The 26,547-nt window shown below is 39.0% G+C and overlaps 1 protein-coding gene across 1 annotated transcript in view; it reads right to left on the reverse strand.

Moving 5' to 3' along the window:
* Positions 1–26,547, reverse strand: part of HSD17B12 (hydroxysteroid 17-beta dehydrogenase 12) — a 176,467-nt gene that overhangs the window by 41,875 nt on the left and 108,045 nt on the right. Inside the window, exons 5-6 of the mRNA XM_082628845.1 lie at positions 5,687–5,751; positions 4,796–4,840 (exon numbers count right to left, since the gene is read on the reverse strand). Of these exons, the coding sequence (XP_082484971.1) occupies positions 4,796–4,840; positions 5,687–5,751 (110 nt within the window). The remainder of the gene's footprint in view (positions 1–4,795; positions 4,841–5,686; positions 5,752–26,547) is intronic.

Here is a 26,547-nt window from a genome sequence, read left to right on the forward strand (position 1 = left end):
CAACATAACACAGTCAACTAAAGGACAATAGGCTCAATTCATCAAAACATACTATAGAGCAAATCACAGCGGCATGAAAGAACACTAAACCTGGGAGCGATAGACACAGAACTCATCAAGGTGAATGCCCCTTCTCAGTACAAGATCAACACACATACCATAAAATACATATTGCCAGGCCACTCTGCCACTAGAACTGTCTTTCTAAAATGTACACCAGATCACACCTTGTTTCTACTTTAAGGCTCTCTGCCCTCTTGAGCACAGCACTCAAGGACCTGCACAATCATGTCCTAATTTACTTTTCTGGCCACTGCACACCACTCACCTCCTGTTTGATCAAACCATATCCACACCTGGATGGTCACTAGTCCACTGTGTTACAGAGATGATAATGACCCAGATCCTGCCTATAGTACAGTGAAGACTAACTGGCTGTCCTCCAGATGTTACTAATTCCATGATGAATAAATCAAGAATTTTGAATTGTTTTTCCACTAAAAGTACCTATCACAAAGGGACAGGAAAATGCATATTTACATGAAAGATAAATTAAAGGATGATTATCTGGCTTAACAAAAGTGTTTTAAATAGCAAACTCCCTTAGTGCTTTGTAAATGGGATGTGACTTCCAAAAAGAGGTTCACATATAAAAATTTTAAGCATATATCCAGCTCTTCTGCTGGTGATACTTCCCATCAGTATGGCTCACAATATGATAGGGCATGATGTTTAATAAGTTGGCATTTGTCTCTAACTCATTTCGTGGGAAAAAGTATCCATACCCGTGGGAAAAAAGAAAGTGGAAGAGGAAGAATAAAGAGGTGGGAGAAGCATTTTATAATTTGTCAAGATACTAGGACTGGTGCATCATCATTATTTCATCGTTACTTTAAAGAAAACTGAAAGATCCTCTCCAGTGCTGTGGGACCGGTGGTGCTTCATCCACATCTCTCGCCACTGTACTACTCATCTTTAAGCAGGGCCATGAGGTGACCACCACCAGCACACAATGATCTGTGCTCAGATGCTGGTTGAAGGATGCGGTGTGTGACTGCAGTGCACAGCAAGCTGACTGGTTCTCACAGATCAAGGTCAGGACCTTGGCCTTTTATCACTACTATTCTGTAGACTGCCAGCCCAAAATGCATGTTTTCGGAGACAGAGGAAGCCAGGGTTTTAGAGTGTAAGGGTATACAAACACAGAAGTACTGACAAGCAGGAGATCTCAGGTGAAGATACTAATGTATCTAGAGTAAAAACTTTGCACAGTTTATCTGATAGAGGAATTAAAATGATCAGGAGACTAATTTGGAGCCAGCATTAACAATGCTATAGGATGGACCTAGAGTCTGACATACAGAGTGAAGTAAGTTCAGAAAGAGAAAAACAAATACCGGATGCTAACGCACATATATGGCATCTAAAAAAACGGTACTTATGAACCTAGTGGCAGGGCAGGAATAAAGACACAGATGTAGAGAACAGACTTGAGGACACAGCAGGGGAAGGGGAACCTGGCACAAAGTGAGAGAGTAGCATTGACATATATACATAACCAAATGTAAAATGGATGGCTAGTGGGAAGCTGCTGCAGAGCACACTGAGATCGGCTCAGTGCTTTGTGACCACCTAGACGGGTGGGATAGGAAGGGTCGGAGGGAGGCTCAAGAGGGAGGGGATATGGGGATATATGTATACGTATAGCTGATTCACTTTGTTGTACAGCAGAAACTAACACAACATTGTAAAGCAATTATACTCCAATAAAGATATTTTTTAAAACCCCACAATTCTATAAAATACAATTTAAACACTGGAAAATATTTTTCATGACTAACTCATTACAATATATTATGAAACACATGTACATAATAAAACACTCATTATTTTTTTTTTTTTTTTTTTTTTGCGGTATGCGGGCCCCTCACCGTTGTGGCCTCTCCCGTTGCGGAGCACAGGCTCCGGATGCGCAGGCCCAGCGGCCATGGCTCACGGGCCCAGCCGCTCCGCGGCACATGGGATCCTCCCAGACCGGGGCACGAACCCGCATCCCCTGCATCGGCAGGCGGACTCTCAACCACTGCGCCACCAGGGAGGCCCCACTCATTATTTTTTAACTCTCATTATTTTAAGCATTTGGCCAAATGTATTAGAAAAGATTATCAAAACAATAGTACAAATCAGTCATTTCAAAAGGCAAAACCATAAAACATACTATAGACTAGAAGTGATATTAATTTCGATCAAAAAATTTGCTTGCTATGGGACTTCCCTGGTGGTCCAGTGGTAAAGAATCTGCCTTCCAATGTAGCGGATGCAGGTTCGATCTCTGGTCTGGGAACTGAGATCCCACATGCCGCGGGGCAACTAAGCCTGCGTGCCACAACGAGAGAGCTGGCAGGCTGCAAACTACAGAACCCACACGCTCTGGAACCTGTGAGCCACTGCTAGAGAGAAGTCTGCGTGCTGCAACAAAGAGCCCACGCACCGCTACAAAAAGATTCCACATGCCAAAACGAAGACCCGATGCAGCCAAAAATAATAATAATAATAATCTGCTTGCTAAAAAAGTAACAGTTGCACATGTTTACTAAAAATCTTTATCATCTCTGAGTTTAACAAAGTAATAGAAACATTTTTTAGAGGCTTTAGTATGATCTGGGCACTATTCTAAAGAGGTTTACACATATTACCTTGTTAAATTCCCAAAACAACTCTGTGAGGTAAAGAGAATTATCATCCTCAATTTATAGATGAAAAACTGAAGCACAGAGAGTAAGTAATTCACTCAAGGCCATATAACTAGTAAATGATGGAGTTATCTAATTAACTTGAAACCTCATACAGATTATTGAAGAACGATTACATTTACATAGTATGCCAAGGGAAATACCTTTAAAACTATACAGATACATGCACATTAACCACATTTTTTGTTTGTTTTGTTTTTTTTAAATTTCTTTATTTTTTGGGTGCATTGGGTTTTTGTTGCTGGACGCAGGCTTTCTCTAGTTGCGGTGAGCGGGGTCTACTCTTCGTTGCGGTGTGCGGGCTTCTCATTGTGGTGGCTTCTCTTGTTGCAGAGCACGGGCTCTAGGCACGCGGGCTTCAGTAGTTGTGGCACGCAGGCTCAGTAGTTGTGGCTTGCGGGCTCTAGAGTGCAGGCTCAGTAGTTGTGGCACGCGGGCTTAGTTGCTCCGCGGCATGTGGGATCTTCCCGGACCAGGGCTCGAACCTCTGTCCCCTGCATTGGCAGGCAGATTCTTAACCACTGCGCCACCAGGGAAGTCCCCTTAACCACATTTTAAAAGCATTAATTTTCTGCATGTGGGACTTGATCCAAAGCTAATCACAGATGCACTTGTTTGTATTGATAGTTTGCCTCACAAACTACTTGAGAAAAAATCTTGGTTAATAACAACAACGAAAGAGATATAGCAATTATTTGTTTTATAAAATTATTTGTCATATTATAATATGATTCATTAGAGGTGCCTTTAGGTAGCAAGCTACCAAATGTTACATAGTGTGCACGCATCAACAATGTAGCTTTTTTTGGTAGAGCTGGTTTACCTGAATCAACCATATTGCTAAAGACTGAAATTATAAAGACTGAATTAACTACATACTTTAAAAGCAACATATAGGTTACACAGGGAGAAGCACGGCCATATATGAAAAGCTGACCAAGGGTTAAGACTTTAGGGACCTTGAACTTGAAATCAACCATGTAAGGGTTATGATTTCTCAGGAAATGAAGACCCAAGGAGAGATTTTCTTTTAAATATCACAATAGAAAAAAGGATCAAGACTATGCCATCGAGTAAAAATTAATAATTATGTTCCTATTTATATTTATCTGGTCACTTCTAATAGTTTTGAGCTAAATGTTTTTTTGGTTTTCTTAAATTAGTACATAAGAGTTAATGAAAATAATTAGGCTTTTCCAACAGTATGTTCAAATTTAAACTACCCAACATTACGTATGGAAATTCTGCCTCAGGCAATATTTTCTTCTGGTCTGGTATGTATAATCAAGGTGTGATATCTCATTGTAGTTACTGTTAAAATAGAAGGGGAAATGGGAATTCCCTGGCAGTCCAGTGGTTAGGACTCCATACTTCCACTGCAGGGGTTCGATCCCCGGTCAGGGAACTAAGATCCTGCATGTCGCACAGTGTGACCAAAAAAAAAAAAAAGAAAAAGAAGGGGAAATGGTGTTCAGATGCTCATACTTCCTAGCTATTCGTCCTTTATCATATATTAGCTGTGGTGTCTTTTGTTGGCATATACGAGTGACATGGCTATAATGAATGCCTAGCAACTAGAAATGAGGGTAGTTTTCATGTGTGGCTGATAAAAATCACTCTTATTACTCTGTGGTCCCACACTCCCCATACAGTGCTTTCCCACAACATTTAGCTCGTCACCTTACGTAGACCACAGGGGATATGGAATGGAAACAATTTACCAGTGATGAATTATATGTAGATGAAAACTTTGTAAAAAAATCCATCTTCAGCCTAAGTTAGTTTGTATAGTCCCAGGGCCTACTACAGTGCTTGTGTATAGGAGGCATTTAATAAATGTTCATTTGTTAAAAAGTAAAACTACACAGACACCTGTTTGGTATTTAGTTCTATTTCCTGAAGACACGAGGAAATAGCCTGCTTTCATCTGGAATATGTACTTACATCAAAACAAGAGCTGACTGACGTGAACAAACTGATTTAGTGTTTTTAAATAGAAAAAAAACAAAAGAAGATGACATATTTATAAAGAAGCTGCTTACCTTGCAAACAGAAAGAACATTAATATTTATCAGTTTCTTGATGGTCTGCAAAAGAAATATTGATAATTTTATTTAGATTTGATCGTGGAAGTAACCATATTAGATACATATGTAAGTGATCCAGAGATGCACTGAAAGTTTCCCCAGATACAGTAAAGAACTTGGAAAATGAGAGGAGTTGGGGCAAAGAGGCAGATTTTATTTTACTCTGTGTTATAGTACTTTTCTACCAAATGCAGCAATTCATACTAATATACAAAATTCAAGGTATATGTACAAGTGAAATGTGCAAGCAAAAAGACATACTAAACCTAAAATAAATATGCAGTTTCCTCTCTGCTAACATGGAAAGGAGAAATTATTGAATCTAAGGTTTTCAACAATTTTTTTAATTTACATATTCCTTCAATGATATGCTTTTCTAGTTTTTATTAAAGAATTATACATGCATCAAGGATATAGCTTTCATTTTGGTAGAGCTAGTTTATCTGAATCAACCATATTGCTTTATATTGATATTAACACATTTATGGTTTTTAAATTGATGTTTAGAATCCTGATACTTAAACAGAGCTGTTTTGATATAATAAAAGTGATAATAAAAAACTGGAGCTATTATAGAAGCTGGCTCTGTACCAATGAGGTGATAAATATTTTCTCACTCAATCCTTCTAACATCTCTGTAAAGCTGCCTATTTTACAGACAGGAGAACGGAGACTAAGTATGGTTGGGTCATTCCCCAGGTAACTCAGGTAGAGTAGAAGGACCAGGGTGTGAACCTCGGCCGTTAGTTGGACTCTAGTGCTCAGAGCCTGAACGTTATACCATATTGTCTCACACACACCTACGTGCATTCTTTTTGTGACCATAATCTATAAAGAATGACTTACATTGTCCAAGTCAGGAACATCCAAAAAGTATTCCGGATACTCATATGACATTCCCACATTGTTCACTGAAATAAGACAAGATCATTAGCTGGCTGACATATACATTTTAGAGATTTATTGAAAAAAAAGAGATTAAAGATATCAAGACTAAGATGATACATACAATTATGTAAAATGCTGTTTATGCCTAGAGTGACCTGTCCAAGATCTACCTGTAGGGACAGTTCAAATGTTTCTTCCTTCATTAAGCCTTTCTATACCCAACCCCTGGCAAAAGGACTTTTTATTTGCCTCTCAATTGCCCTAGCACCTTGAAGTATGTGTGTATTCTGCCTCTGTAATACAATTATTTGTAGATATTGCTTAACCCCTCTCTAGATCTTCAATTTTCATAGTGTAGTAGAAAGAGCAGAAAGTACTATTATGTAGGAGACCGGAAACTTGAGTTCTACTTATTACTGTTTCAGAAAACGTGTGAATTGGGGTAAGTCACGCATGATACACATCTCAGTTTCTTTACCTCTTAAATGAGAGCTCATTTAATCATTCAACAAAATTTGCCATTCATCTATGTGCAAGACGTGTCAGGAACTAGAAAAACCATAAACAAAAAGGCAGTTTCTGGCATCATGGAGCAAACTATCCAGTAGGAAGAGAAAGGCATTAAACAAAAAGGATTAAAACAATTATTTCACTGCAAAGTACAGAATGCTGTGGGAGCCTGTCCCAGACCTCATGTGGGATATGCGGGAAGGCTTGAAGTTCACAGGGGTTAAATAACTTGCGAAAGGTCATAGAGCAAAGTAAGGCTACGATTCAAACTCAGGAAATTTGACTTCAGAGGCTAGGCTCTTAACCACTACTTTAAAGCCATCCTATGCCTTCATTCAGTATTCAGTTCAGGAAAAACTGTAATAATTGGATAATAAACAGAAATCTGACAGCAATGTTTAATCAAACTGTAGAGTATTAGAAAGGAAAGGTTTCAGTGGCAAAAAGATAATGAAATTCTCATCATTCTGCTCAAGCTTATAAGGAACTGTGCCTGATAAACCTGATAGTAGTAATAGTAAGTTTTCCAATAGACTAACAAAATTAGCAGTTCAAAGGAACTCAATAAGAGTTCTATATTTAGCAGTAAGCCAGTCACTTCAGGCTGTGAGTCTCAAGATTTTACTGGTACAATTCGGTCAGGGTGGCTTGAACAAGATCACTGAAACCTGTCTGAAAAGTCTGTAGGCAAAGGACAGTAGCAAAGCAAACTGTATTTAATTCAGATTCTTGCCCATCTGAATAGGGATGGTATCTAAACAAAAAAATAGCAGGTTCAAATCCGTTTTTATTTTTATTTTATTCAAAAGGTTCTCCACCCACCAGAGGTCTAGGAATCAATTCTATAAAAGATCTGTTAACAATTAAGCCAAAACTAGTTGAAGGTGAGGGTTTATGTTCATTCAACTTTGTCTTAACCATCTACAGAGTTATAAAGGATGAATGTCTTATTTACAATGTTACTAAGAGAAACAGCAACAACCAAAATCTCTGTTAAAACACTGTGCATAAACAAAATATTCTTTACAAAGTCAGTTTAAGATTACGGAATCCTCAAGGAAAGGTTTTTGCCAAATTGTAATATTCTTCACGATTTCAAGAAAATGCTGTCGGGGACTTCTCTGGTGGTCCAGTGGTTAAGACTCCACACTCCCAATGCAGGGGGCCCGGGTTCGATCCCTGGTCAGGTAACTAGATCCCACATGCCGCAACTAAAACATCCTGCATGCCACAACAAAAAGATCCCTCGTGCCACAACTAAGACCCAGCACAGCCAAATAAACAAATAAATATTTCTTTTAAAATAAAATAAAGAAAATGCTGTCACATACAGCAAACTCCATCTCTTTTTACTCTCCTGTATCTAGAAAACTTTCTGTCTTCAGATCTCTTTCTAGCTCATGGAAATACTAATGCTCTATTTCAAACTTGTAAAGAAAATTGAATAGTATAATTATAAATATTTAAAGTCCAGATATGGATTAAAGAAAAAAATCCGGGAACTTTGTAAGCAGCAGTTAACTTTGCTATCTTTGCAACTTCTGTTACAAGGCCAAAGTCGAGGTAAGGAAGCCCACACATAACTAAGCAAGCAAGGAAGTGTTACTCTGGGTAAGGCTGTATTTACAACAGAAAATCTTCAGATCTGTCTCTGCTAATTGAGCAAAGGAAAGCCATCAAAGCTATTTACTCATACAGTGAAAACGTGATCATCTGTTTAACACAACTCTAAAAGAAAACACAGTCAACTCTGGGAACATTAACCCAAAGAAATAAACAGCATCATGTATAAGGGTTATACTTTTTTTTTTTCTTTTGCGGTACGTGGGCCTCTTACTGTTGTGGCCTCTCCCGTTGCGGAGCACAGGCTCCGGACGCGCAGGCTCAGCGGCCATGGCTCACGGGCCCAGCCACTCCGCGGCATGTGGGATCTTCCCAGACCGGGGCACGAACCCGTGTCCCCTGCATCGGCAGGCGGACTCTCAACCACTGCACCATCAGGGAAGCCCAAGGGTTATACTTTTATAACCAAAAATACACACAGAAAAGCAAAAGGTGTTAAAGCTGGAACAGATGTTTCAGAGCACTGAGCCTGATTTTATGAAGGGAAGTACACGTCAAGGTCACACTGGCAGGTTGTCCTTTACTAGGGACTAGGACTCTTAAATCCCTCCCTGCTTTATTAGTTGCACATTTTGCTAGTGGAATATATGCTACCCATATTGTCTTCACAATAAGTAATCACTTCAGGGTGCTATTATTTAAAAGTTAAAGAAAAACAACTGTTGCTCTCAAACAGCTATTTCCATAAATTGCACAATAATGTGAATCTTTTGGAAAAGGCAAACTCATTGCAATTTTATTTTGAGACATTAGGTGGCAGCAACAGCCAAACAGCAGGTGGAAAGCTTTCAGGGACTTGGAAAAGGAAGAAAACAGGCTTTGGGTAGGAGGGAAGGATGGAAATATTTCCATTATAATTTAATCTCATTTAGAATGGGTGCATGCAATGCCATCTTCTTATATTACAGGATTCACCAAACCAAACAATGCCACAAGTTGTTCCAACATTTTTCAGATAGTTGAAAATCCCTCTTAAATGGTAGCATTTTAAATTGGCATTAAATATCTGTTCATTAGTGAGTTTTCTTGAATACTTCAAGTGAGGCACCTGAGACAGATTGAACATTTTCTGTTCAATGACCTGAAAAAGCCTTTTAACTCGTGTAACACACCGTGTCTTTCAGAAAACGAGGTATGTCCATATAATCTCAGAATTCCAACCACCACAGAACCATGAACATATAAACTACTTCCCATCAGTTTCTCAGTGGAGTTCCAAGACTGGGAAGAGCTCAACAGAAGAGATGAGGCAGATGGAGAACAGAGGTGAACACAGACCATGAACAACGACAGGTAAGTGGAAAGAAGGAGGTGGCGAGATCCTCGCAGGGAGGAACTGTCAGCGCGCCGTGTTCAGCAGCGCTCTCCACGTTCGCCATCCAGAACTTTCTAAAACAACAATACTGATACGTATAGTACTTCAGACTCAGAAAATACACAGAGTATTTCTGAATGTTATATATATAAATATTCTAAATTACATTATACTACTGTTTAAAAATCACTTCATCTCACACTTTTTAAAAATGACAAGAACATACACAAGATTTGTTTCTTCTAAATTCATTTGCTGCTGCTTCTGACCTCACTGGACTTAGAATCCTTTATCAAAACCAGCTGCTATAGAGATAATGATGTCATTAGGAAATTAGATTTTTGGTATCTGGGTTGGGCATGCGGGAGGAGCAAATGACAATAAATTAGTAGAGAATAAAAGTGCATCTGAACAAACACAATAATAACAGATATGGGTAACCACACAGAGACCACCTTCAACCTGCTACCTTTTCCAGATTAATCGGACATAAGAAATCAAGGTGGTTTAAAAATACACTGCCTACAAACACATGAAAGGATGCTCAACATCACTAATCATTAGAGAAAGGCAAATCAAAACTGCAGTGAGGTATCACCTCACACCAGTGAGAATGACCATCATCAAAAAATCTACAAACAATAAATGCTGGAGAGGGTGTGGAGAAAACAGAACCTTCTTGCACTGTTGGTGGGAATATAAATTGACACAGCCACTATGGAGAACAGTATGGAGGTTCCTTAAAAAACTAAAAATAGGGCTTCCCTGGTGGCGCAGTGGTTGAGGGTCCGCCTGCCGATGCTGGGGACACGGGTTCGTGCCCCGGTCCGGGAAGATCCCACATGCCACCGAGCGGCTAGGCCCGTGAGCCATGGCCGCTGAGACTGCGCGTCAGGAGCCTGTGCTCCGCAACGGGAGAGGCCACAACAGTGAGAGGCCCGCATACCGCAAAAATAAATAAGTAAGTAAGTAAGTAAATAAATAAATAAATAAATAAATAAATAAAAAATAGAACTACCATACGACCCAGCAATCCCACTACTGGGCATATACCCTGAGAAAACCATAATTCAAAAAGAGTCATGTACCACAATGTTCATTGCAGCTCTATTTACAATAGCCAGGGCATGGAAGCAACCTAAGTGTCCACCAACAGATGAACGGATAAAAAAGATGTGGCACATATATACAATGGAATATTACTCAGCCATAAAAAGAAACGAAATTTAGTTATTTGTAGTGACGTGGATGGACCTAGAGACTATCATACCGAGTGAAGTAAGGCAGAAAGAGAAAAACAAATACCATATGCTAACATATATATGGAATCTAAACAAAAAAAAAGGGTTCTGAAGAACCTAGAGGCAGGAGATGTATAAAGACGCAGACGTAGAGAATGGACTTGAGGACACGGGGAGGGGGAAGGGTAAGCTGGGACGAAGTGAGAGAGTGGCATGGACATATATACACTACCAAATGTAAAATAGATAGCTAGTGGGTAGCAGCTGCATAGCACAGGGAGATCAGCTCCGTGCTTTGTGACCACCTAGAGGGGTGGGATAGGGAGGATGGGAGGGAGATGCAACAGGAAGGAGATATGGGGATATATGTATATGTATAGCTGATTCACTTTGTTATAAAGCAGAAACTAACACACCATTGTAAAGCAATTATACTCCAATAAAGACATTAAAAAAAATACACTGCCTAATGGTTGGGCTTCCTAATATATATGAAATAATGCAAAGTCTTCTGTATCTCCTTATCATATCAAAGTAGAAAATATTATAGTAAGTTTACATTTTGGTCACATTTGTAGTTGGATACACTAATGCAGTTCAAGCACCCATATAAAGACTAGAGAAATGGAAAACCTATTAGACTTCGCTAATAAAAATGAATTTTTAAAAATGCTGCTACCTCACTATATTTCAAAATATACTGAATTTTAAAAAGGTAGGGGCTTCCCTGGTGGCGCAGTGGTTAAGAATCCGCCTGCCGATGCAGGGGACACGGGTTTGAGCCCTGGTTGGGGAAGATCCCACATGACGCGGAGCAACTAAGCCTGTGCACCACAACTACTGAGCCTACACTCTAGAGCCTGCGAGCCACAACTACTGAGTCCACATGACACAACTACTGCAGCCCACGCACTTAGAGCCCGTGCTCCAAAACAAGAGAAGCCACCGCAATGAGAAGCGTGCACAACGCAACGAAGAGTAGCCCCCGCTCATCACAACTAGAGGAAGCCCGCGTGCAGCAACGAAGATCCAATGCAGCCAAAAAAATAAAATAAATTTAAAAAATAAATAAAATAAAATAAATTTTAAAAATAAAAATGTAGACCCAAGTAACAGCAAAAGTAGGGAGAAACACCTCCTGTCTTAAGCTTTTGAACTAGGAGGGGATGGATCTTGGAGTCCAAAAGACCCAGGTTTCAGTCCTGGCTCTACTACTACCAGATCTTAACAAGATGCAGGTGATTTCACCCCAACAAGCCTCAGTTTCCTCATCGCCTTTATATATAAAATAGGGATAAGAATTAAATGAGATAATATGCATAAAATCTTTAACCCAATGCCTGGAACATACTAGTATGTTAATAAATGGAGGAGAAAGAGTTGTTATTGTTGTGTGGTCATTTATTCAACAAGTATTCACTGAACTCCTCTTTTGCACCCAACACTACCATAGGGGCTGCAGCAAGACAACCAAGGTCTCTCTGTTTTTACTGTTCATGACCAGCACTGAAGTGGAGAGATCCTTCTAAAAGAGAGCTCTAGGCAACAGTTAACCAGAATAACTTTATACTGATGAATTTATCCTAATTGCTCCTTTACCCTCTTTACTTCATTCGAGAGGATCTAATCTTACAGTCTGCAGAGTTTGGAAAGTGATGCAAAGAAAATTTCTTCTTTGCCTTATTTAACATATTGCTGTAGCTAGCACATGTTCATACTCTGACAGATGATATTTGGAACACCAAGTAAAACATTTTGCAAACTTTACAGTTTTCCTACACTTGCGAGTAGCAATTTCTAAATAAAAGAGAGTTTACAAGGCTTTAAATCTGCAGCGCTTTTACTCAGAAATTGAAAAATTAAGATTGAGTCAGAAGCAACACAAAAGAACATTTCACCTCAGCTGTTTAATTATAAATTGCTACGTGACGCTCATTACAAAACCACATAAGATGTGCCACACATAACGTTGGAAGAGAGAATGAAGAAAGAAGGATGGCAGGAGGTTGGTAGTTAAATCTCAGCGAACGGGAGGAATACGTTATCAATTTCATGAATTACGGTTCTACTTACATTTCTGAAATCACAGCTAATTACCCAGTTTTAAGTTAAAGGTTTTGCTTTAATTAATACCATTAGTGGTTTTCAAATAAAAGGAAATACATATGAATTCAAAGTCTTATTCTCACTTTGGAAATCCAATCTCATTCAATACATCTAATGGAACTATAAGGCACTATACTTAGTCTAATAATGTTCCTGATGAATCTCCTAAAAATTCCATGTACCTATTCTGCTTGCCATGATGGGCTCCATCAGGCTTCTGCTTCATTCAGCACAAAGGAGGGCATTTATACCAGATGCCACTGTCTACTTGAAACTCCACCTGGCCACAGCTCTCTCAAGTTTAACATAACCCAAAACGAAATCATCATTCTTCTCTACAGAACTGTCCTGGCTCACGGTCTCCTGTCTTAGAGAAATCGCAGCCAGTTGCTCAAGCTGACCTGGAGGTTGCTAATTAGCAATTGTATAACCCTGGACAAGGCATTTAATCACAGTAAGCCTGTTTTCTGTCTGTAAAATGGGTATAGAAATATTAACATCTACCTTATAGGATTGCTGGGGATTAAATGAGATTCATTAGAATGATGCGTGGCATATAAAAAATACTTAATGAAGCTTGGCAATAATAATTAAAAACAACAAACTACTATTATTCTTCACTCCTTCTGTCAGACAAGACTTCTGATGAGGACCTCATCAGAAATTAGTCCTATTTCTATTTCCTAAACATGTCTCTAGTCAATTCACTTCTATCCATTCCCATTGCCATCATCCTAATATAAGCCATCCTCATCTTATATTTCACTGCTGAAATAACCTTACTGGTCTCTTTGTGTCAATTCTTGCCCCTTCCACTTGGGGCAGAATGATCTCTCTAAAATTCTAGGATGATATCAATTTGCTGCTTATAACTCTACAATGTCTACACTGTCCTTACAATAAAGTCCAAACATATCAACCTGGTTTTCTAAAGCCTCCTGGGATATGGTGCTGCTTAATCTCCAGACTCTAGCACTATCCCCTTTGCATTCACGCTCTAGACTTACATATCTTCTGTCAGTTCCTCCAACTTGCCAAGCACATTCACCTCAGAGTACATACTGTTTTATACATACTGTTTCCTCTACCAGGAAACATCTCTTCTCCCAGGGTTAATCAGCATTGAGGTCTCAACTTAAAAATTACTTTCTCAGAGAGATCATCTCCAATACTCTTAGCTTCCTCCATAACATACCCTGTCATTAAATGCAACACATTCCCAATTACTGGTTCACTGGCTGTCTTCTATGAAACCAAAAACAATATCAGTTTTGTTTACTGCTATATCTCTGGAATTATACTTCTTTTTTTTTTTTTTTTTTTTTTTTTTTTTTTTTTTTTTGCTGTACGCGGGCTTCTCACTGTTGTGGCCTCTCCCGTTGCAGAGCACAGGCTCCAGACGCGCAGGCTCAGTGGCCATGGCTCACGGGCCCAGCCGCTCCGCGGCACGTGGGATCTTCCCGGACCGGGGCACGAACCCGTGTCCCCTGCATCGGCAGGCGGACTCTCGACCACTGCGCCACCAGGGAAGCCCTGGAATTATACTTCTTGAAGGAGTTAGTGTATGACTGACGGATGAATCAATCAACAAATAGGAAAGAAATAGGACCTTCAAGATAGCAGATGAGTAAGACATGGAGATCACCTTCCTCCCCACAGATACATCAAAAATACATCTACATGTGGAACAACTCCTACAGAACACCTACTGAATGCTGGCAGACCTCAGACTTCCCAAAAGGCAAGAAACTCCCCACGTACCAGGCTGTGTGGCTGACAGGGTCTTGGTGCTCCAGCTCGGTGTCAGGCCTGAGCCTTGGAGGCGGGAGAGCCGAATTCAGAACACTGGACCACCAGAGACCTCTCCGCCCCATGTAATATCAATCGGTGAGAGCTCTCCCAGAGATCTCCGTCTCAACGCTAAGACCCAGCTCCACTCAACGACCAGCAAGCTCCACTGCTGGATGCCTCATGCCAAACAACTAGCAACACAGGAACACAACCCCACCCATTAGCAGAAAGGCTGCCTAAAATCATAATAAGGTTACAGGAACCCCAAAACACACCACTGGACATGGTCCTGCCCACCAGAAAGACAAGATCCAGCCTCATCCACCAGAACACAGGCACCAGTCCCCTCCACCAGGAAGCCTACACAACCCATTGAACCAACCTTACCCACTGGGGGCAGACACCAAAAACAACGGGAACTATGAACCTGCAGCCTGCAAAAAGGAGACCCCAAACACAATAAGTTAAGCAAAATAAGAAGACAGAGAAATACTCAGCAGATGAAGCAGCAAGGTAAAAACCCACCAGGCCAAACAAATGAAGGTGAAGTAGGCCGTCAACCTGAAAAACAATTCAGAATAATGACAGTAAAGGTGATCCAAAATATTGGAAATAGAATGGAGAAAATACAAGAAACGTTTAGCTAGGACCTACAAGAACTAAAGAGCAAACAAACAATGATGAACACACAATAAATGAAATTAAAAATTCTCTAGAAGGAATCAATAGAAGAATAACTGAGGCAGAAGAATGGATAAGTGACCTGGAAGATAAAATAGTGGAAATAACTACCAAAGAGCAGAATAAAGAAAAAAGAATGAAAAGAATTGAGGACAGTCTCAGAGATCTCTGGGACAACATTAAACACACCAACATTCGAACTATAAGGGTCCCAGAATAAGAAGAGGAAAAGAAAGGGAATGAAAAATATTTGAAGAGAATATAGTTGAAAACTTCCCTAATATGGGAAAGGAAACAGTCAGTCAAGTCCAGGAAGCACAGAGAGTCCCACACAGGATAAATCCAAGGAAAAACACGCCAAGACACATATTAATCAAACTATCAAAAATTAAATACAAAGAAAAATATTAAAAGCAGCAAGGGAAAACAAAAAAAACATACAAGGGAATCCCCAAAAGGTTAACAGCTGATCTTTCAGCAGAAACTCTGCAAGCCAGAAGGGAGTGGAAGGACATATTTAAAGTGATGAAAGGGAAAAACGTACAACCAAGATTACTCTACAAAGCAAGAATCTCATTCAGATTTGATGGAGAAAGTAAAACCTTTACAGGGAAGCAAAAGCTAAGAGAATTCAGCACCACCAAACCAGCTTTACAACAAATGCTAAAGGTACTTCTCTAGGCAGTAAACACAAGAGAAGGAAAATACCCACAAAAAAAAACACCCCAAAACAATTAAGGAAATGGGAATAGGAACATACATATCAATAATTACCATAAATGTAAATGGATTAAATGCTCCAACTAAAAGACACAGACTGGCTGAATGGATACAAAAACAAGACCCGTATACATGCTGTCTACAAGAGACCCACTTCAGACACAGGGACATGTACAGACTGAAAGTGAGGGGATAGAAAAAGATATTCCATGCAAATGGAAATCAAAAGAAACCTGGAGTAGAAATTCTCACATCAGACAAAACAGACTTTAAAATAAAGTCTACTACAAAAGACAAAGAAGGACACTACATAGTGATCAAGGGCTCAACCTGAGAAGAAGATATAACAATTGTAAACATTTATGCACCCAACATAGGAGCACCTCATTACATAAGGCAAATGCTAACAGCCATAAAAGGGGAAATCGACAGTAACACAATAATATAGGGGACTTTAACATCCCACTTTCACCAATGGACAGATCATCCAAAATGAAAATAAATAAGGAAACACAAGCTTTAAATGACACAAACAAGATGGACTTAATTGATACTTATAGGACATTTCATCCACAAACAACAGAATACACTTTCTTCTCAAGTGCACACGGAACATTCTCCAGGATAGATCATATCTTTGGTCACAAATCAAGCCTTGGTAAATTTAAGAAAATTGAAATTATATCAAGTATCTTTTCTGACCACAGCGCTATGAGACTAGATATCAATTAAAGCAAAAAAACTGTAAAAAAATACAAACACATGGAGGTTAAACAATATGCTACTAAATAAGCAAGAGATCACTGAAGAAATCAAAGAGGAAATCAAAAGATACCTAGAAACAAATGAAAATGAAAACACGACAACCCAAAACCTATGGGATGCATCAAAAGAAGTTCTAACTGGCAAGTCTGTAGCAATACAATCCTACCTCTAGAAACAAGAAAAATCTCAAATAAACAACCTAACCTTACACCTGAAGCAATTAGAGAAAGAAGAACAACAAAAACCCAAAGTTAGCAGAAGGAAAGAAATCATAAAGATCAGAGCAGAAATAAATGAAATAGAAATGAAAGAAACAATAGCAAAGATCAATAAAACTAAAAGCTGGTTCTTTGAGAAGATGAACAAAATTGATAAACCTTTAGGCAAACTCATCAAGAAAAAAAGGGAGAAGACTCAAATAAACAGAAATAGAAGTGAAAAAGGAGAAGTAACAACTGACACTGCAGAAATACAAAGGATCATGAGAGATTACTACAAGCAACTGTATGCCAATAAAATGTAGAACCTGGAAGAAATGGACAAATTCTTAGAAAAGCACAACCTTCCGAGACTGAACCAGGAAGAAATAGAAAATATAAACAGACCAATCACAAGCACTGAAATTGAAACTGTGATTAAAAATCTTCCAACAAACAAAAGCCCAGGACCAGATGGCTTCACAGGTGAATTTTATCAAACATTTAGAGAAGAGCAAACGCCTATCCTTCTCAAACTCTTACAAAATATAAGGAAACACAAACACAGAGGGAGGAACACTCCCAAACTCATTCTACGAGGCCACCATTACCCTGATACCAAAACCAGACAAAGATGTCGCAAAAAAAGAAAACTACAGGCCAATATCGCTGATGAACACAGATACAAAAACCTCAACAAATATTAGCAAATAGAATCTAACAACACATTAAAAGGATCATAAAGCCCACTTGATCATGGTGTATCCTGGGAATGCAAGGATTCTTAAATATACACAAATCTATCAATGTGATACACCATATTAACAAACTGAAGGATAAAAACCATATGATCATCTCAATAGATGCAGAAAAAGCTTGACAAAATTCAACACCCATTTATGATAAAAACCCTCCAGAAAGCAGGCATAGAGGGAACTTACCTCAACATAATAAAGGCCATATATGACAAACCCACAGCCAACATCGTCCTCAGTGGTGAACAACTGAAACCATTTCCACTAAGATCAGGAACAAGACAAGGTTGCCCACTCTCACTGCTATTATTCAACATAGTTTTGGAAGTTTTAGCCATAGCAATTAGAGAAGAAAAAGAAATAAAAGGAATCCAAATCAGAAAAGAAGAAGTAAAACTGTCACTGTTTGCAGATGACATGATACTATACACAGAGAATCCTAAAAATGTTACCAGAAAACTACTAGAGCGAATTAATGAATTTGGTACAGTAGCAGGATACAAAGTTAATACACAGAAATCTCTTGCATTCCTATACACTAATGATGAAAAATCTGAAAGAAAAATTAAGGAAACACTCCCATTTACCACTGCAACAAAAAGAATAAAATACCTAGGAAGAAACCTGCCTAAGGAGAAAAAAGACCTGTATGCAGAAAACTATAAGACACTGATGAAAGAAATTAAAGATGATACCAACAGATGGAGAGATATACCATGCTCCTGGATTGGAAGAATCAATTGTGAAAATGACTCTACTACCGAAAGCAATCTACAGATTCAATGCAATCCCTATCAAACTACCACTGGCATTTTTCACAGAACTAGAACAAAAAATTTCAAAATCTGTTTGGAGAAACAAAAGACCCCGAATAGCCAAAGCAATCTTGAGAACGAAAAACGGAGCTGGAGGAATCAGGCTCCCTGACTTCAGACTATACTACAAAGCTACAGTAATCAAGACAGTGTGGTACTGGCACAAAAACAGAAAGATAGATCAATGGAACAGGATAGAAAGCCCAGAGATAAACCCACGCACATATGGTCAACTTATCTTTGATAAAGGAGGCAGGAATGTACAATGGAGAAAGGACAGCCTCTTCAATAAGTGGTGCTGGGAAAACTGGACAGCGACATGTAAAAGTATGAGATTAGATCATTCCCTAACACCATACACAAAAATAAGCTCAAAATGGATTAAAGACCTAAATGTAAGGCCAGAAACTATCAAACTCTTAGAGGAAAACATAGGCAGAACACTCTATGACATAAATCACAGCAAGATCCTTTTGGACCCACCCCCTAGAGAAATGGAAATAAAAACAAAGATAAACAAATGGGACCTAATGAAACTTCAAAGCTTTTGCACAGCAAAGGAAACCATAAACAAGACCAAAAGACAACCCTCAGAATGGGAGAAAATATTTGCAAATGAAGCAACTGACAAAGGATTAATCTCCAAAATTTATAAGCAGCTCATGCAGCTCAATAGCAAAAAAAACAAACAACCCAATCCAAAAATGGGCAGAAGACTTAAATAGGCATTTCTCCAAAGAAGATATACAGACTGCCAACAAACACATGAAAGAATGCTCGACATCATTAATCATTAGAGAAATGCAAATCAAAACTACAATGAGATATCATCTCACACCAGTCAGAATGGCCATCATCAAGAAATCTAGAAACAATAAATGCTGGAGAGGGTGTGGAGAAAAGGGAACACTCTTGCACTGCTGGTGGGAATATGAATTGGTACAGCCACTATGGAGAACAGTATGGAGGTTCCTTAAAAAACTAAAAATAGAACTACCATATGACCCAGCAATCCCACTACTAGGCATATACCCTGAGAAAACCATAATTCAAAAAGAGTCATGTACCAAAATGTTCATTGCAGCTCTATTCACAATAGCCCGGAGATGGAAACAACCTAAGTGTCCATCATTGGATGAATGGATAAAGAAGATGTGGCACATATATACAATGGAATATTACTCAGCCATAAAAAGAAACGAAATTGAGCTATTTGCAATGAGGTGGATAGACCTAAAGTCTGTCATACAGAGTGAAGTAAGTTAGAAAGAGAAAGACAAATACCGTATGCTAACACATATATATGGAATTTAAGAAAAAAAAATGTCATGAAGAACCTAGGGGTAAAACAGGAATAAAGACACAGACCTACTTGAGAATGGACTTGAGGATATGGGGAGGTGGAAGGGCAAGCTGTGACAAAGCGAAAGAGAGGCATGCACATATATACAGTACCAAACGTAAGGTAGATAGATAGTGGGAAGCAGCCGCATAGCACAGGGAGATCAGCTCGGTGCTTTGTGACCGCCTGGAGGGGTAGGATAGGGAGGGTGGTAGGGAGGGAGACGCAAGAGGGAAGGGATGTGGGAACAGATGTATATGTATGACTGATTCACTTTGTTATAAAGCAGAAACTAATTAAAAAAAAAAAAAATCCCGAATAGCCAAGGCAATCTTGAGAAAGAAAAACGGAGCTGGAGGAATCAGGCTCCTTGACTTCAGACTATACTGCAAAGCTACGGTAATTAAGACAGTATGGTACTGACACAAAAACAGAACTATAGATCAGTGGAACAGGATAGGAAGCCCAGAGATAAACCCATGCACATATGGTCACCTTATCTTTGATAAAGGAAGCAAGAATACACAATGGAGAAAAGACAGCCTCTTTAATAAGTGGTGCTGGGAAAACTGGACAGCTACATGTAAAAGAATGAAATTAGGACACTCCCTAACACCATACACAAAAATAAACTCAAAATGGATTAAAGACCTAAATATAAGACTGGACACTATAAAACTCTTAGAGGAAAACATAGGAGAACACTCTGTGACATAAATCACAGCAAGATCCTTTTTGACCCACCTCCTAGAGAAATGGAAATAAAAACAAAAATAAACAAATGGAACCTAATGAAACTTAAAAGCTTTTGCACAGCAAAGTAAACCAAAACAAGACAAAAAGATAACCTTCAGGATGGGAGAAGATATTTGCAAACAAAGCAACTGAAAAAGGATTAATCTCTAAAATATACAGGCAGCTCATGTAGCTCAATATCAAAAAAACAAACAACCCAATCCAAAACTGGGCAGAAGAACTAAATAGACATTTCTCCAAAGAAGATATACAATTTACCAACAAACATATGAAAGGATGCTCAACATCACTAAATCATTAGAGAAATGCAAATCAAAACTACAATGAGGTATCACCTCACACCAGTCAGAATGGACATCATCAAAACATCTACAAACAATAAATGCTGGAGAGCCGTGTGGAGAAAAGGGAATCCTCCTGCACTGTTGATGGGAATGTAAATTGATACAGCCACTATGGAGAACAGTATGGAGGTTCCTTAAAAAACTAAAAATAGAACTGCCATACGACCCAGCAATCTCACTACTGGGCATATACCCTGAGAAAACCGTAATTCAAAAATTGAGTCATGTACCACAACGTTCACTGCAGCTCTATTTTAATAGCAAGGACACGGAAGCAACCAAAGTGTCCATAAAGAGATGAATGGATAAAGATGTGGCACATATATACAATGGAATATTCTCAGCCATAAAAAGAAACGAAATTGAGTTATTTGTAGTGACGTGGATGGACCTATAGTCTGTCATACAGAGTGAAATAAGTCAGAAAGAGAAAAACAAATACTGTATGCTAACTCATATATATGGACTCTCAAAAAAAAAAAAAATGGTTCTGAAGAACCTAGGGGCAGGAGAGGAATAAAGACCCAGACATAGGGAATGGACTTGAGGACACAGGGAGGGGGAAGGGTAAGCTGTGAGGAAGTGAGAGAGTGGCATGGACATATATACACTACCAAATGTAAAATAGATAGCTAGTGCGAAGCAGCTGCATAGCACAGGGAGATCAGCTTGGTGCTCTGTGACCACCTGGAGGGGTAGGATAGGGAGGGTGGGAGGAAAACCCAAGAGAGAGGGGATATGGGTATATATGTATACGTACAGGTGATTCACTTTGTTGTAGAGCAGAAACTAACACACTGTAAAGCAATTATACTCCAATAAAGATGTTTAAAAAAAAAAAACCAAAGAGAAAAGTATCTTAAAAAAAAAAAAACCAAAAAACAAATAGGAAAGAAAAGATGCTGTAAAGAATTTGTCTGGTCTTTGCCCCAGATTCCTCGGCTGGAAATGTCTAAACCCTTGGAATGTCTTTGCTATTCAAGGTGGGGCCTTTGGGATCACACCTGAGTTTAAGCTAACAAATCAGCACAGGCTTCCTAGCTGGTGAACACACAGATGTGTGGAAAGGGTGATGAGTCCTGACTCCACAAGGAGAGGGCTCAGAAGCTCTGTGTTTGGATGCCTGTCGGACTGTGCCTTACGTGTCTGTTCACTTGGCTGGTCTTGATTTGTATCCTTCACAATACAACTGTAATTTTAAGGGTAGCAAATTGTCAAACCTGAAGGGGTCATGGGAATTTGTAGCCAGTTGGTCAGAAGTGCAGGTGGCCTGGGCACCCCCAAACTTGTAGCTGATGTCTGAAGTGAATGCAGTTTAATTGGAGACTGTGTCCTTGAACTTGTGGAATCTACACTACCTCTGGGGTGGTTAGGGACAGAATTCAATTGTATTACAAAAGAGAAGTGTTGGGAAGTATCCTCACCCCTAGAAGGCATGAAAATCATATCGTGGAATAATAGAGAAACTCCACCCTCTCTGCAAACTATTATCCTACCATGCTCCTATAATCCTTTCCTACATACTTTAGAATAGCCTCTGTCCTTTCTTGAGCCTGAGTCATTTTATACCTGGGCTACAGGAAAAAAAAAAAAAAAAAGGAAGGAGGGTATTTCCAAACACTTATCATTGGTGCTCTCTCAACTAACTTTATTTTGCCCTACTATTTTTCGTGCCCTCTCAGCACTCCACTAATCGCCAACCTACCACTACAGTTTCCTCTTTAAGCCTCTTCTTCACTTCAAAATGATTTCTCCATGTCTTTCATTAACTAAAATAGTCATTTCCTCAGGGTGACTGATCCAGCAAGGAGACAGTAAACTGAATGTAGTAATCCCAGTAAGATGTAAATGAAGATGTCATTGCCCTTTCAGAGATATTTACATTTCAAAAGAAGGCAATTTAAAACTAATTTCTAATTAGTAAAGCTCCTGAAATGGGCAAGAAGATCATCTGTAGCGTTATATATTTTTAAACCCTCTGAAGAAGCAAGACTCTTCTACTTGTAACTTCCTTCATCAGTTGGGACTGGAAGGCCACATAACTTCCCAGTGCGCTCAAGATTTCTTCCTTCCCAGGGTTCCTAGAAACATCTTCCTCAACCCAGTTCCTGCAGGCTTGCGGCTCCCTCTCCTAGGCATCTATTTCCTCTTTCTTTGACACTGAACTAACTATAAGGAAGCCATCTCTGGATCCCAACCAAATTAATTACCTGGGAGTTTGCCATTTTGAAGATCACTGGTCCTTTTCCCCAAGTAGCTAAAAATACTCTTGAGTCTTTTGTTAAAAAGCTTTGAAAATTAAGTATAAACCGTTATAGAGTTGACTGATCTTAACTATTAATCTCTGCTCAAACTATCTTTTAAGATACTTATTCCCAACACTCAACTATTCTCCATCTCAGAACATTCAGGGAAATACTAGGCTGTAGGGGAGAAAAACAGAACACAAATGTTTCTGAAGTATTTCCCATAATCCATAAGGTTGCTTAGGCAAGGATAATCAAGAGGTATTTTTGCATTCAGCTGAGGAGAAGGGAAGGATACTAATTTAAAACTAACCCACCAAATACATTAATAGAACAACTACTCATTTATGAAGGGCATAGGAAGAAAAGAGAATAAAAAGGTCTATTCCAGATTTTGCAATCAATGACTCTTTGCAATCAACTGACTTTTATTATCTATACATATTGTTGTTATTTAAATGATGCTTCCTAATAAAATTATGGGCACTATGTAGAGATAGGAAAAAGTTGATGGGTAATAAATAGGCCTAAGACACTAAGCCATCACAGGCTGTCACCCTGTACCAACCGATTCTCTTGACTCTACAAGTTACATAAATAATGATAGTATGGGCTTCCCTGGTGGCACAGTGGTTAAGAATCCGCCTGCCAACGCAGGTGACAAGGGTTCAAGCCCTTGTCTGGAAAGATGCCACATGCCACGGAGCAACTATGTCCGTGCGCCACAACTACTGAGCCTGCGCTCTAGAGCCAGAGAGCCACAACTACTGAAGCCTGTGTGCCTAGAACCTGTGCTCTGCAACAAGAGAAGCCACCCGACGAGAAGCCAGCGCACTGCAACGAAGAGTAGCCCCCGCTCTCCGCAACTAGAGAAAAGCCCACGCACAGCAACAAAGACCCAAGGCAGCCAAAAATAAAATAAATAAATAAATAAGTTTAATAATAATAATAATAATAATAATAATGATAGTATGGGTGGAGAGGACCTTCATAGCATTTGCCATAGGGAAATTCTTGGTCTAGTATGAATTAAAAGCTTGAATAAAGTTATGGGTTTTTTTTTTTAATGAATCACAAAACAAGTATCTTTTTCCAGGAGGACCTTTCTATTTTTACCTCTAGAATAAAGAATGCCACTTTTTAAAAGTTAAAAAAATCATAGTGAAATTTGAAAAAAGTATTCTTTGTGGCATACTTCTAAATGCAAGGCTACTCCCCTGGCCTTGGTAAATTACGCCTCCTGCAATGTATTGTATGAAGTCCTCCAAACCAATCTGGAACACACATGAGAGTCTCTCTTGAGGACTCAAGTGAGCATTATAGCAGTCATATTTTGTTAACTAACTGTTTGCTTACTGAAAGCAGGACTGATGTCACTTTCTCTAAATAGCTGAAGTTTTTTAAGTTTTCTCAAATCCGTGTTTCTTGGCCCTTGCCTGAGAGAAGACAGCAGATGCTTACTTATTTTACACACCAGAGTTAAGAATTCATTCTCAAACTTACACATTTATAGTCTTATCAAGTGATGGTGACCTTTCAGCACAAATTCACACAATTCATGGCCACTTTCTTTCTGCTTATCTTATTGAAAACAATGTTTCTTTCATAACCAATAGCTTTAGCATTTTCCTTTGTAATTCTGAAAATATTAATTTTCTTTATTAAGCACTGACTATGCTTTAGTGGTTAGTGCTATTCAAACAAATGGAATGTACCTTGGTGATTTTTATTTCTTTTTATCATTACTGGTTTCATTAATACTTGGTAGACAAAATTCTCTCCTATGACTTAATATGGATTGCTAAATCTTACTAGAAATCAATGTATATGTTTGTTATTTTAGGGAATGTTATAAAGGTGAGACTGACATTAAGCAGAGGAGGAAGGAGAATAAATAAGATTATTTATTAGACAGAAGGGGAGGTATGTGGGATCTGGATGGGGAGGAAAAAAGGAAGAAAGTGAAGGGGCTATAGGCCCAGGTAATGATAAGAAAAAGAAAACATCAACACCAGACCCCTCCCACAAGTTCTAGAGGGTTATACAGACACTAGAGAAAGAAATGTAAGATTTGAGTTGAAATATGACCTAGCAGTAAGATAAAATTTAGCTCATAAAGGTGTTTTAATAGTTTCCTCAAAAATCTTGACAAATTAAAATTACAATACAATATAAGATATCTGGTAATAAATGTCAATATAATTATACAAAGCTTATGATTAAGGAGACAGTTCTGGTAGAGTAGAAAGAAAACAAAATGTATAGCCAATTAACAGTATAATGTATGTGAAAGTGCTGCTATAAACTTTAAAGGAGTATGTAAACATTAGCTATAATTAATCTGCAACCAACCTAGAAATCAAAAATTAAGTTGCCTGTGTATGTGTGTGTGTGTCTCCATAAGTATTCAATCAGAACTATTTAATTACAATATAACTTCAAAGCAGGGTTTCTCAACCTCAGCACTGTTGAGATTTTAGACTGATCATCCTTTGCTGTGGGAGTCTGTCCTGTGCACTGAAGGATGTTTAGCAGCATCCCCGCCCTGTACCCACCAGGGGCCAGTAGAACCTCCTCCTCCTCCCCCCCTCAATTAGTGACAACCAGAAATGTCTCTGGACATTGCCAGACGCTGCAAAATTGCCCCTGGTTGAAAGCTATGTTAAAGCACAAGAAAAACCTAGAAATTATATTTGTGGCTCTCCCACACAAACTGAGGATGAGAGACAGCCAAGATGAACTAGAGCTAGATATCCATCACTAGGCACATGTGGCTACTGAACACTTAAAATGTAGCTAGTCCGAATTGAGATAATTCGGACTAATTTATAAATGTAAAATACACCCTAGACTTGAGGATTTGGTATGAGAAAAAGAACACAAAATGTTTCAAAAAACTTTATGTGGATTACATGTTAGTGATAATATTTTGGATATAGTGGGTTAAAATAAAATACATTATAAAAATTAGGTCATTTGTTCCTTTTGCTTTTTAAAAATGTGGCTACTAGAAATGTTCAAATTAAATGTGTGGTTTGCATTATATTTCCAGTGGACAGTGCTGAACTTGTGCAAAAAATTATCCCTCCTTCACACTATACGTTCCAGGCAGCCTTCGATAACAGAGAGCTCTGTCCCCAGTTTTCTCTTTACCTTATCTCCATTCTCCTTGGATTAGCTCATTTTCTTTCTTCAGTGAGATTACTACTCAGAGCTGACTTACCTCCAAACTCTATCTCTAGTTAGGAGCTCTTCCGAAACCCAGATCCATATGCCCACTATCAACTTAACAACCCCACTTGGACATCCTAGAGGAACCCCAAACTTAAATGATCCTCATTCCCAAAAGGGCTCCTCCTCCAGGATTCCCCATTTTATTAGATGGCACTATTGACACAGATGCTCAAGCCAGAAACCTGAAGGTCAGCATGAGTTCTCTTGCAATCTCTCACAAGTAGAGTCCCGCTTCCTCTACTCCCTCAATATTTCTGGAATCATCCTTTTTCCTAACACTGGCTAGGCCAAGTCGCCATTATTTCTCCCCACATCAACTCCATCATCCCTTTTACCCTCTTATTACACCCTGCCCTCCCCATCTCAACACTTAGCCCA

This window comes from Mesoplodon mirus (assembly GCF_964341445.2).
Source record: "Mesoplodon mirus genome assembly, chromosome: 7".
Lineage (NCBI taxonomy): Eukaryota > Metazoa > Chordata > Mammalia > Artiodactyla > Ziphiidae > Mesoplodon > Mesoplodon mirus.